This window comes from Thunnus albacares, chromosome 12 (genome assembly GCF_914725855.1).
Source record: "Thunnus albacares chromosome 12, fThuAlb1.1, whole genome shotgun sequence".
In the NCBI taxonomy this organism is placed as follows: domain Eukaryota; kingdom Metazoa; phylum Chordata; class Actinopteri; order Scombriformes; family Scombridae; genus Thunnus; species Thunnus albacares.
This window is the reverse complement of record NC_058117.1, coordinates 27,622,307-27,636,230: the sequence shown is the minus strand read 5'-3', so window position 1 is coordinate 27,636,230 and position 13,924 is coordinate 27,622,307. Positions and strand designations below refer to the sequence as shown.

The 13,924-nt window shown below is 39.8% G+C and overlaps 1 protein-coding gene across 9 annotated transcripts in view; it reads left to right on the top strand.

Moving 5' to 3' along the window:
• The window catches only part of LOC122993274 (receptor-type tyrosine-protein phosphatase N2-like), a 249,860-nt gene that overhangs the window by 16,919 nt on the left and 219,017 nt on the right, over nt 1-13,924 (top strand). For all 9 annotated transcript variants that reach the window (XR_006406371.1, XM_044367283.1, XM_044367282.1 and 6 more), the window contains exon 2: nt 1,604-1,654. Coding sequence is in view for 3 of the 9 variants with exons in the window: in XM_044367283.1 (XP_044223218.1) it covers nt 1,604-1,654 (51 nt within the window). In the remaining 6 variants the exon portion in view is untranslated. The remainder of the gene's footprint in view (nt 1-1,603; nt 1,655-13,924) is intronic.

Sequence of the window (13,924 nt, the reverse complement as noted above, 5' to 3'; positions counted from 1 at the left end):
TAAGATTTCAATATTCAGGGAAGCTAGTAGCAGAAGGAGGCATCAGAAGTTATGGATTTATTTTCAGTTTTTCATTACATTTTCAGTGTAATTTTGATTTTATGAATTCATACTATAACAAATTGACCAAAAAGTTCAAAACTGCTTATCACCTGAATCCAAATGATAGTTTTAGAGACAGAGAGAAAGTGTTGTTTTCTCGTTATTTTGTCTATTTGTATGAGCGATGGAGAGACAGGCGGACAGAGGGAAACTGTGACAAACTGCAAGCTGCGGTAAGGGCGGCCAGATCCCCTGTAAGTGGAAAAGAATGAAATATGGCTGCCTCCCCTCCTTTCCCAAAGGAGCACTGAAGGAGCCAATCCGATGCATCATCCTGCTCCCCCTCAGCCCAGTGTTAACTCAGGATAACTGCAAGCCTTTACTGTCTACGGCTGATAAATGTACCAATACGGTGCAAAAAAACAACCTCCCTAAAAGAAGACTTGACATTTTAATAAGCCTTTAATAAGCCTCCCAATTGGGCCAACAGTGATTAGAGGGCATAAACATATCTTTAAGTGGATAATTATTCTTTTAATGTCATAATAACTAAAATAAACACTCACCTCTAGTGGTATCTTCTCATGCAGATAGTTTTGGTTTTCTTTGCCCTGGTTTTGAGATGTCTTGGTGAATTGAGTTTTGTTTGTGCTCCTCAAACCAAAAAATTCAGCAACCAGTCACTCGAGATAATCCACAGAACCTGCGGCGTCACACAACTTTCTTTGGTTTAGAAAAGTACTTCCAATCGTTTAGTTTGTAAATTGTCAGAAAATATAGAAAAATGCCCCATCAATATCTGTATTACTCTCCTGTATTACAAAGAAATGCAGCAATTCCTCATGTTTATGGAGTTCAAACTAAACCTGTTTGGCTTTTTTGCTTTAACAGTGACTGAAATGATTAATTTTCTTCCAATCGACTAATTGATTGACTAATAGCTGCAGCTCTACTTCCAATAGAAAAAATGCTAGATCTGTTATCCAGAGTAAGGCGGGCAAGTTCTTCTGGACACTGTTGAACCTTTTAATGACTGTACACACACATACAAGTATTTCAGTTATTCATGTTAATTAGGTCACCGACTCTACTAATAAGAAGATAAAGGATGACGTTGTTACATCCCACATGATGCAACAAAACTAAGAGGAACATGAAGGAGCGTCAGCGAAGCTCAGCATGGACACAGTCTTGAGTGGTCTAATCAAGCAAAATCAGTGAAAACACCTGTGGTGGTGTTTCATGGGTGTTTAAATATAGTTGTTCAGTGAAGTGAGCGCCGCAAATGAAACTCCATCTCAATAGTTCCACTGTATGTTAACCAAGATGTGTCTTAACATCAGACATGGTGTTTTGAAGAAGAGGAGGATAAATACAAGACAATTTCCACTGTTCTGAGTGTAGCTCTCAGTTTCTACTCAGGTTACTACCGTATGTGTTTTTTATTCCATGACAGAAATTTGAATGTAATTCAGCTTCAAAACTTGTCTGTGTAAGCTTGTTACATGTCAATCTGCTAACCTGTTTGTTGTTGTTTTTTTGGTTGTTTCTCTGCAAACAGGTTGCCTGTTTGAGAATGAGCTGTGTTCGCCGTATGAGATCTGTGTCAACGGTAAGATATCCAACACACACATGAACACAGCTTTACATTACAAGTATATTTAAAAACAGCCAGGCTACCAGCTACAAACTTTTGCTACTGTAGCTGTAGGATCATGATCATTTATCTACATTCACATCTTACCATTTATATTTGTTACTAGGGACTGGTACTGGATCGGTTTATCAGGAAAACCTTCATCCACGTAAAACACAGGATGAAACCTTCTCTTCAAACATCATCAACAAAATAACATCAGGAGTGACAGAGATGTTACAAAACACTTGATTACATCTCTATTAGTAGTAATAGTTGCCTTAGTAGAAGAGGTAGTGTACTAGTGCAGTACTACTACTAGCAGCAGCTCCAGGAAAGTAGTTGTTGGGGTGGTGGTAACAATTGTGAGTAGTAGATGTAGTAGTAGAAGTAGTATAGTAGGTATAGATGCCAAACAGAGAAATAGAGAAAGGAGAAATGTGTGGCTAAGACCCCCCCCCCCCCCCCCCCCCTTCTCCCGCCAGTCCATAGCAATCAACCTAGGGGAAACACTGCAGATATTATCAGATCTTCTTACTGGAGGGTTTTTAATGTGTAGTGGCTGTCATCTCTTGGTAGCATGTCAGAGGCAATTAAATCAACAACATGGTCATGCCCTTTATGACTGCTACAAAGTGAAGGAACACAATTTTCGAGAGCGGCAGTCCAAACGGTTTACCTTTCATGTGCTGTGCACTAAGTACTTTTTATATAACGCTCCAATTAAGAGTGTAAAGGATCCCTAGAGGAAATGAAGTTAGTTGTTTTTCTTGGAGCCGTTTGTTGTCTGGTGTTTTTCCATTAATGGTCTAGAAGGGGTCGAAAGTTAACTCTGAAGTTCACTGGAAGATCATCTCCGCCTGTTGGAGACTTGGCCACTATACAAAGCTTAATTAAAGGCCGAACAAGTTATATTCACTCGGCACATGTACAATAACAATAACGTCCAAAACATATTCAGTCTCCGCTGCATTAATGAAGGCAGTCAGGAGATGCAGGAAGTACAAGAATTTAAATCACTGAGTTGTTTGTTCATTCATTCTAACCTCTTAAGAATCAACAGCTGTGTTTTGTAACTACACACCCACACACACACACACACACACACTCACATCCACATATAAATACAATTATAAACCCTCATTCTGTCTGCCTTTCTTACTCCCTCCTGGCCTGTGGCGTGGGAAATAAGGAGATCCTACTGAGAATCAACCTAGAATCAAAAAAAAAGAAGCTCAAAGCATGAAAGTTGCTCACAGAAAATAATTTGCATATATTTTGAATCTTGGAAGCACTTTTAACTCCACCGGGTCAGTCATGTGTTGTAAAGGTAACCTTTTTGTTTTCTATATCTTCCCGATTATAACATTTATCGGTTTAGTGAGAAGCTCTAAGCTGTGCAGGGCAGGCGTCACTTATCAACATGTCTGCAGGATTTAAAAGGCAAAAGACCGAGAGCCAATAGAGATAACAGAATACTATAATCTGCAGAGTAATCTCATTAAGCATGTGAATGGTCTGTTAGGAGGTGCTGCAGGTGGCCGTGCCGTCGGGTGTTTTCTGACTCGCTTCCTGACGTGTGTTTATTTCAGGCAGGGAGTGTTTGTTCTGAATTCATTAACTCGGTCATTTCCTGTCCGCGCGGTGTCCTTTTGAAATGCGCCCCCGTAATGTAATTCTGACAGAGGAGGAGAGGTGAATGAAAAAAAAAAAGAAAACATGCATCCAGTGCCGTGAGACGATCATTATGGCCACCGCAAATTTTATTTTTAGCCGAGCTCAGACTGCCTCTCCGTCTGTGTTTTGACTGCCTCGGGTGACCTCGTTTCATGTTGATATATATAAAAAAAAAAAGGGGTGTGAAGTGTCGACTGCTTTTACGTTGGTCTGTATCTGTTGCTTTTACTTTTATTTCCACACTGCTGGTTACACCTGTGTCCTCTGCCTTCGTTATTTATACTCCTTTTTGGGATTTTTTGAAAACCGTACTAAAAGGTGGTTTGTACAGGAAAAAAAGATGGAGTGACATTGCAGTTTTAGAAATCAAAACACACAAAACCATACTGCCATCAGGGCAGTAGTTACCACTGAGGAAACTGATGAGTTTTCCGGATGTTTGGAGGCTTTAATGACCCGAGGAGGAGTATGCAATCTACAACAATACACAAATTACACGTGATAGATTTTCTAGAGGTTTATTCTGATGTAGTATATTTGAAATTAGGGTGTTTTTTAGCTAAAATAAACATATAAAGCACATAAAATCTACAGAATACAAAATATTTCTGTTTATTCAACCAGAATTATGTCCATGATAGTGTGGAGACCATCATGGGGAGGGGGGCTGGACCCCTTTAGGTGATTTATACAGTAAATCTACTGGGTCTCAAGCTGATTAACAGGATAGAAAAGATGACAAAATATAGTTTCATACACAAAAAGTATTTGACTTTTCTTAACTGTGTTGCATTTTATTGTGAAATACTGGATAGTTTTACCTCTCTGGCCAATAAAAATAGATATACTGTATGCAACGAGAGTAATTTTAGAGTAAACAGAGTCTGCACCCTGAGGAGAAGTCATGTAATAAAGTAGGCTTGTTTCAGACACATACAGTAAGAAAAACTCACATAATGATAAAAATGGGAGGGAAAAAAACCAAAAAGGTTTGCAAAAAGAGCTGACATTTATTTACATAAAGTAGAAAAATGAACAAAAATGTGCAAAGACATAAAAGAAAAAGGATTTCATCTATTTTCATGACAGCTCCGTAAGTGAAGTTCCTCCCATTTTTTGCAGATTTCAGTTTTGTGTGTTTATTTGCTTCACTGCCTTTGGGGCAGTAAACACAATTCAGTGCTTTGCTTCTGCTGCTCCATAGATCATTAAAAAGCTCTCAGCTCTCAGTTGGATGGTTGTTTAGTAGCTGCTGTGCTGTTTCTCCTCAGCTGATGTTCCAGCTGTGATGGAGGACTCTGTCCAGACTTTCCCCCTTCACTACTCTCACTGATTTGATTTGACTTTGAGTGGTGGGAGATACACCTTTTAAATGTTGTTTTTTCTCAATGAATATTATACATCACAGAACCAATAATTAATTGTGAAAATGTAGTTTTTATGTTTTGCGTTGTCAGTGCCTCTAGAACAGCCTGCCTGAGGAAATAAATTAGCCAATATTGTGTCTTATATTCTTAAAACATACTTTAATTGGAGAGTTTATCCAGATTTTTCCTGAGTATTACTTGAGAGCTTGAGAATTCAGTGTATATTTTCGTTTGAGCCAGCTCTAGTTTAATGTATTCACCTATAAGTTTTTACATTTGCTCTTTATACCATGTACAGCACCCTTCAGTCTAGATAGCAGACCCCAACACTTCTTTCTATTTTGGGGATATTTTTTTTGCCTTTATTAAGCAGCGACAGTAGAGAGCTTTCAGGAAATTAGAGGAGAGAGATGATGGATGACATGCAAGACAGATGATTACAACACTCCTCTCAGATAGATAGATAGATAGATAGATAGATAGATAGATAGATAGATAGATAGATAGATAGATCGATAGATAGATAGATACTTTATCGATCCTGAGGGAAACTTAGGTATCCAGTACAGCTTATACAACACATACAAAGCACCAATAAAAGAATAAAAACACCACAGTAAGTGAGTCTAGCCACCAGAGCTACTACAGAGAGCTGTCACTATGATAGAGAATGTACCAATGCAGGTAGTGCAAATGCAAGGTGATTAACAGTGGAAGAATAATAATTACTGCAAATAATATAAAAAATACAAATTGGAGATAAATATATAAACCAAATTCCCTCATATTATACTAAATACTGTCGTGTTAGCTTAGCTTTAATATAAGCTTAATGCAGCCCACGTGTGCATTATTTACACTAGTTGTAGGAAAAAAAAATGAATAGAAAGAAAAATAAAAAATCAGAATGATCACTCAGTATTAAAAAAGTAAAGATGTATGTATACAGCACTTGTCAAAATAAAAGTTACAAGTAAAACAGAGATTACATGAACAATAAAAAAACATCATATAAAATAAAATGAAATTACAAAAAGATCAGGACTCTTCAAACAGACTTCTGGGCTTCTGTAGGCCTGTTTGGTAATCCACTCATGTCTGCAAATAAAGCTATAATTGGTATTTATGCATGATGTCGTGGTACATTGAGTTACACAGGTTTGTCTGCTCTGTGTGAGACACGAGTATTAAAATGTTTCTTTCAGTCTCCGGCAGCGTCGGCTGTTTTGGTGGAGCTACTTGTCAGCTCGGCTACACTTTCAGTCTAAGTTTCAGAGAGCATGAAAAGCCCCCCCCCCCCCCCCCCCCGGGCTGAGTCAGGTGAGGTGAGGCTGAGCCGACAGCTGGATCTCACAGTGGAAAAGCTACGGCGGCTGCGTCTCCAGCCATTGTTCTCACCCACCGTGTGTCTGACCTGCTTTGAATAGCTGCTGTCAAACTGCCCCTCACAGACAATGCCAGTCTGTTGTGTTGCTGATTGGCAGCTCTGGCTCTATCAGACCACACAGCAGCAGCTCTGATTGCCTGAGCTGGCTATAATCTCTTGGCAGAAAAAAAAAGAAACAATGAGTCAGGTTGGTTTTGTTGAGCTGAGGACATTCACTCTCTCTTTCTTTCAGCTGTTTTTTTTTTTTTTTTTTCAAAAACAAAGGGAGAGCGTGACAACTGAAACACATCTCAATACTCTGAGGAAGCAAGTTGTTCCTTCTTCTTTGGCGTCGGAAGCCATTTAAAAGGTTTTGAAAATGTTTTTTTTTACACTTGACAGCTGCTCCTAGCTGAAGACAAAATTGTTTATAAAGGTGAATATAACCTGCCTGGAGATTTTAAAGAAGTAAACAGTCTTTATAGAGCAGTTCCCTATAGGATCTCTCTGAAAACTTTCAACCGAGTTACCCCTCAGGCTCTGCCCTGATCAGTGATGTCACAGCAGGGGGATATACAAGCTGAAACAAAAAACACCTGCTATGACATCACAAATGAGGGTGTGGCCAGTAGGGCTTACAACACTATGCATGGATGTATTAGGGAGAACTGACACCGCGTTACAAGATGGTGTCCCAATCCTATGAAAGCATACGCTAAAATAAACTCTTCATGCTTATGGTGTCCATCCATAAAAAGTTACCTGGATGTCCCAAACGCTTCCTTGTTTTTGGGCTCATAGAAAGGGATAAAATAATTTCAGCTCCTCTAGACTTTTCAAATGTTATTGGACCAAATGGATCAAATTTTGATAATAAATACTCTTTTCTGGGGGCTTGTTATACTGTTTTACAGCAGCCCCCTCTTTTTTGATTACGTATGGGAAAAATGCTTTTTGGGCTACTGTGTGTCATGTGATAAACCTGGAAGTTTCACAGCCCAGTACTGTTCTTGGGGGCTTGCTATAAAGTCACATAGTCATGTCTGTCAACATTGTTTATTTATATTGATATGGGTTGTGGTTGTGTCTTTTTATTCTTGTGCTGTGTTGAGGTATAAGAATTCTCTGTCTACTTAGTGATGAAACCAAGCGGCAACCTCCAGGGCTTAAAAATGAAGCCAATGCGGAAGTGCCAAAAACTGCAGTTCCTCGAATGACCACTTGAGGCTCCAAAAGCGAGTCATTCCCCATAGACCCCCATGTTAAAATACCCAACTTTACTGCAGAAAGAAACAGCCTGGTACAAAAAATGGTTTATAGCTAATTCCTCCTTTCATGACAACTGTACGGGGGGGTGAATTTTTTTATAACTCACTCGTTTAAATTTTATTAAGTCGTAAAGTTCTGCATAATGAAGGACGTGGCTGCTTTGAGTGACAGGTCCGCCAGCTGCTAGGTGGCTTGTTTCAGCCATTCAGTCCGCCTCTTTGCCCATTTTTGATTGGCTGGGAGTTAGGCAGAGTCACGCACTGCCAAGATGGCGACGGCCAGAGCGGCTCACTTTGAGCTTCAGAAACCAACAGGTGACGTCACGGTAACTACGTCCATATCTTTATACAGTCTATGGATGAAACTGATCAGAAAATTCATCAGGGGATGATTCACTAGTGAGAAGCACAGGTGAGTGTGTTCAAATCATCACACACTCCTTTGAACATACACATTATGCAGGTGCAGCAAGACAACATTACATTGCCATATTTCAACATATATATTATATATTACACACACTGTACAGAGAGTGTGTAATATATTTTCCAAACTATATCATCACCAGCCAGCCTAACCTCAAAATAAAACACTCTTCTTCCTCGATATCATTACTTTTCTCTCATGCACCAGGTGCCAAACATCATATAAGCATTGTGGTTCTGTCTCTAACAGAATAAAACCATTACAGAACATTTATATAACCAACTATGTCTGCTTGACAAGTCATTACTTTCACAGGTGGACAGCAAACTTTTATGTTCCATGTCTGAAAAGGGTTTTTGACAAACCTCCTTAAGTAAATGTAATGACATGATTCTTGCCTGCAGACAAACTTAACTCAAGCATAAAAAAACACATAAAATGACTTTCCAGGATTGATGGAATAGTCGAGGATTCAGTGAAGAGAGATAAGGCTGTCCACCAACCCCCTCTGGACTTTTTTTTTTTTTTGCTATTTTCAAGCGTATCACCCTGACATGTCTTGAGTACAAAAGGAGAAAGGGCAGACCAGCTACATAGCAAGACGCGGTTCAATCAGTCACTTGACATTTTCATTGCGACATATATAATGGAAACACACACACACAAGGATTGTAGTCACTGGAAGTAGACTTGAGAATAGCAACGATCACGATTGTTGATCTTGAAGAAGCCTCGAGGGCCGAAACGTCGTCTGAATAAAAGAGAAATGTGTATAAAGCCAGAGTGTGCGATGCTTTTGTCATACTCTCATTTTCATTGCGACGGTCATCCCAGCACACCTACAAGGGTCAACCGTATTACACTGCAAAAAAGGACCCGTCATAATAATAAATCCATGTGGCAGTGAGGTTTTTTTTATTAAGATAGAGTTTTTCTGGCAGTCGCCACAGGAATTTAAATTCAAATCTTGATGTATAGCGCGTCACTTCACTGGAACGGTACATTGTATACAGATTAAGTCCACTTCATTCAATAAATAAATGACTATTCAGACATTTTTTTTGCATTGTAGGGAACTTTGCTCACTTCTATTTGCTTCAGGCCTGCCATGCTGCTGAGTCTGGCCGTAAAGATAAGGATGGCTGCCTGTCAGTTATACTTACTGTATAGGCTCATACCTGCATTTTTATATGTTTTCTCCCTTTAATATTAACCATAAATCATATATATAGTGATTTTCCCAAGTACAACATAGTTATTTAGATATTTAAAGTTGTTTAGATGTTTGACATGTTTTAATACCATCCAGGCAGCTATTGCTTTACATTCATTTCAGTATTCTTCGATGTTCAGCTTGTAGAGACTTGAAAATTGAGAAATTGTCAGTTTGTTTGTTAATAGCTGCGTGGTGACAGAGCGGCAACTGCAGACTTATCTCAAGGGTGTCTGATGTGGTGCGTTCGTATGTAGGTAGGAAGCTCGAATGAATCACGTCACACCTCATTGTTTTATTGCAAACTTTTTTTTTCCTAGTGGCATTATGCAGGTTAATTACAGGATGAGGGTGTTGGTGTTGCTTCACTCCAAAGAGCAGTGAGTCAGATCAGGACGGCGAATAAAGGCTCAGATTTTGTCTTATGTGTTTAACCCAGATTTAAATGTAGGTGTGGTGCTACTGTTTGATAAGATATCTTAAGCGTATGTAGGTCATATCTACATGTCGCATCATGTAAGTAGCTATTAATATAGTGATCAAACCTGTGCTTTTACTCATTAGACAGACTAACACTCTAAAGATTTTATTCCTCTCAGTAGTTGAGACATACAGATGTATTCTTTTTTAATAATGTTGCATTTATACTGTAAATTCTTATCTGTCGTTAATGTCGCTGATCTTGAAGTAACATTCATAAAAATCATCACAAGATGTTACCATAAAACCAGTTATACTAAAAGCCAAAGTCAACAAGGAAACATGACAAATAGAGATTAGGTTAGAACATGAATAATCAGGTTAAGATTCATATAATTATCATCCTAAATAGATAAAAATGTAACATGAAAACAGCAGTAAGAGGGACCCCGACACAGGACCAGGACAGAGTGGTGTTGGTTAAGAAAAAAAAGGTTTTTTTGCAGGAGAGTTCTGGGCTCGGAGTGATGATTGGAAAAGAGATGGGGAGCAGGTGAGGAGAGAGGAAATGGAGGCGCGTGGCTGTGAGCAGGGGAATACGGGGAAGCGTAGCTGGCAGGAGAAGTTTGGAAGCTAAGAAGCGGCTGGCAGGGAGGCAGGAGTGAGATGATTCTGGGACACAACGAGAGAAACGGGTTCGCATTCAATTGAAAGCTTGACACAAGGATTTCACAAACCGAGTTGGCCTGAAAACATTTACTACCGCTGAGATTGAAACGACAGTCTGGCAAAGAGCGGGTGAAGAGCCGGGATTGATATGCTGGAGAGGAGATTAGACGACGGATGGCAGGTGTGTTGACTGAGGGAGAAGATGAGGAGATTGAAAGCAGGTGTGCAGGTGAAGCAGGGAGCCGGGGAGAGTCAGTAAGGGAAGCCACGCCTACGCCAACACACACACACACACACAGAAACTAGAAACACAGAGGACGGGGGTGGGGGGGCACAAGAAACACTGGGGAATCTGCCGGGGTACAGCCACAGCTATAACAAGTTCCTTCAAGTTAAATGGAAAATATTGTGTGTGCAAGCTCTGTGTTTTCTGAAAATCGCTCAGCCATGAAATAAATTAATCACAGTTTTACCCCCGATGACGTGATCTGTGCTGGGATGTGATGGATAATATTTGCACTGCGAGTTTGCTCAGCGGTGTTGGATCAAGGAAGCGCAGAGGTTATCTGAGCTCTGCTAATATTTTCAAACGACCAGCGATGTAGAGGAAGCTCAGTCAATCTCGCCTCCTGCTTCTGTTTGTGTCGACAGTCTTTTGGAGTCGGGTGAATTTGTTCTAATCACGCTCTGTTTCACTGCTTGCCGTGAGATTTATGCACTGTAAGTCGTGAAACATTGTGTGGGTTTACCTTGTTTCTTGGGTCATGTCTGTTGTTGAGTTTGATGACCTAAAAATCATGTTTTCCATCTTAAAAGAAAACTCTCTGTATCACATATTCCCAGTGTCTGAAGTGTATGTATCATGTAGAACAATAGTTCCCACACAAGGGATCTATGATATATACAGATATGTGATAGAGAAGTAGAAAAAAACATATTCCTGCTACACAAAATTATGTTTTTCTTTCTGACTTGTCCCTAATCTTTGCTTTTTCTTGTGAATCCACACTGCGGCTAATCCCGTAATCTTCACCTTCACCTTCAATCACACTTGAAACGACTTGCTTGTTCAGTGTTGTGGATCCCGAATCACTCAATTCACTAAGTACAACGTTGTTAATGGGTTCTGTCACTCAGGAAATTGATGCAGACACATTTAAACAATGATTTTCATCTCTACACAGCATATACCGACGCTCACAGTATGAGAACAGCGGCGTGAAACATGCAGTGTTGACTAGAAATTCTTGTAAGACGCGAAAAGTGTTGATGTTCTCTGTAGGAAGTTTTTATTTGAAATTCATTATATTTTCCCCTGAATATGCAACAGTCCAGTTGGGACATGTCTTCCATCTCCTGCCTGATGATGGAGCCACTGTTGCTCCTCCAGGTGTTGATTGGCTCCCCTGGCTTTGCTGTCAGAGCTGGAACAAAGCTCATCTTGAAGAAGCTAACTCAGCATGGAAACACTAATTTCCAGCAGAGAATATGGCCTCCAGTTACGCTTTAATTAGCATTAGTTAACTCAGCAAGAATAGAGCTGAATTGAATTATGTGCTGTAGATAAGTGTTATTATTCGTGAGCAATATACAGAGTATATGAAACATTATGACCTTGTAATTTTTAAATCAATAGGCCGGGGAGACCACTTCACGAAAACAGATTAGAGAAGATAATCTTTAGTGACATGGAATCTGAATGAATAGGAAGTTTCTGCTGATTAATGGGTTTTTTTTAATGGTATAGTTTAACCCCTGGATTAAAACAAATGGGCCAGTTTTGATAGTTAGACTGTTAGTTTTCAAGGATTTATCACAGAGTTGGACCGCCAGACTCTTTTGTAGGCAGGGAGGCACCATATTTAAAGCTGGAGTGCGGGACTTTTGTCTCCGCCTTCTGGCAGTGCGAGTAAAGGGGGATCTCGGCTTTAATTGACACAGGCATGCAGCTCGCTCTCATGCACACCCTGAATGATAAAAACGGATATGTTTTGACGGCCCACAAGCCCATCAGGATTTGTCCTGCCCGAAAGCCAGTACACCACTGGCCGTAACCTACTGTTGCAACCGTAAAACTGTGGATAAATTGTTTTGAGCATCACACAACCCCCGTGATGACTCGTTTCACTATCAGAATTTGACCCATTCGGTCTGATAACATTTGGAAAGTCTAGAAGAGCCACACGATTAACAGCAAAACAGCCAGCCCGGGAATGTCGCCCCCAACATGATATTGAAAAACTCTGTTTACTGTGAAATACAGAGAGATCTATCTGGCAGTGATAGGGTTAATCAGCATTGTGTGAACTATCTGTATTATTTTTACAACAGGATATTCTTTTTGAAATTGACCACAATGACAGAAGAGTCTGATAACTTTTTACAGCACTAAAAGTCCTTTGAAGTTCTTCATAGTGCTAATGTCCCGCAGGTCAAATATTGGGTGGTTTCAACATTGTCAACATTGTCTTGTGACATATAATGGAAGGTGATACTGTTAAGGTGTTCAAATGTTGGAAAAAAGCAAATATATGTCTTATTTTCTGTTGTTTATTAGAATAGTTGATTAAGGTGCCATTAATCAAATGTGGCTCTTTGATAACATCTAGTGGCTGCTGTTGGAACTGCAACTTCCTCCACACAACCTATAATGTTTTCCGATAGCAAATCTATTTGCTGTTAAGCTGCCACCTGTTAGCTACAGTAACAAAGATTAGACCCTGAAACTATCACTGATTTCAGGCACAGTGATACCAAACTACTCATGCTAGCAGCAGAAGCTAAAGTTAGCATTCCCCATGTTCAGAGTTTCATCTTTGTATTTTATATTTGCACAAACATCTAGCAAGATGAGGTACAACGAGAGAACCACTGGATGTTTGTATAATAGTAATTTGCAAGTTTATGAAGATTAACGTTTTCGACATCCTGTCCAAGAAATATATAAATGCTGCAGTATTCACTCAGGTTGCAGAGCGCACAGTTGGTAGATCACAGGGCCTGGTAAATTAGAGCTTTCATAATAAAAACAGTGCCATGCTGATTCTGGCTGCTTGAAATCTCATCTGCTGTTGAGGCATCAGAGTAGTGACTGAATATCACCAGCAACAATTGTGAGCTCTCTCTCTCTCTCTCTCTCTCTCTCATAAATGCGTGTCAGACACAAGACAGTCAAATATTTCATCTAAGCAATCAATAATGAAAGATAAGATAAACAATTCCAAATCATACAAGATATTGAATCTTTAGAGCTGATAAAACATGTGTTCACTGTGGTATTAAACATGTTATTTTTATGTAATTTGTCAGGAAGCTTCTCTGACAACACGTCCAGTCATTGCACAGCTCTCCCGAACGCAGCCCAGGTGATATTCACATGCCAAACCCTGACAAAACACACACAGACACACAGAAGCCAGAGTGACAAAGGAGGGTGCTCTGTTTCAGCCCCCCTACCCAGCTTCCCCTTGATTAGCTGCAAGGGACAAAAAGCACTCGATGGAAATCACCATGGCAACAGGGCTAAACTGGCCCATTACCCATCTGTGCCCTGTTGAATGTTGTCTTCTGAACGTGCGTCGTAACAGTTGACGTGTAACAACACCCCCATGACAAGGACGATCTGAGCTGAAAATATCTTCACAGTCTAAATATGACGATGGTCCTATTGTTGTTTAAATTATTCATCTGGTAAAAAAAAAACAAAAAAAAGATGTGATGCGTTTTACAGTTTGTAGTGGAATAAGCTGAAGAAGAGCTGAGTAGGTAGCATGAGTGACATCCACAGTATGAGTGTTCGAAGCTTGCCCCGGTTAAAGGATAGGTTCACAATTTTCCAA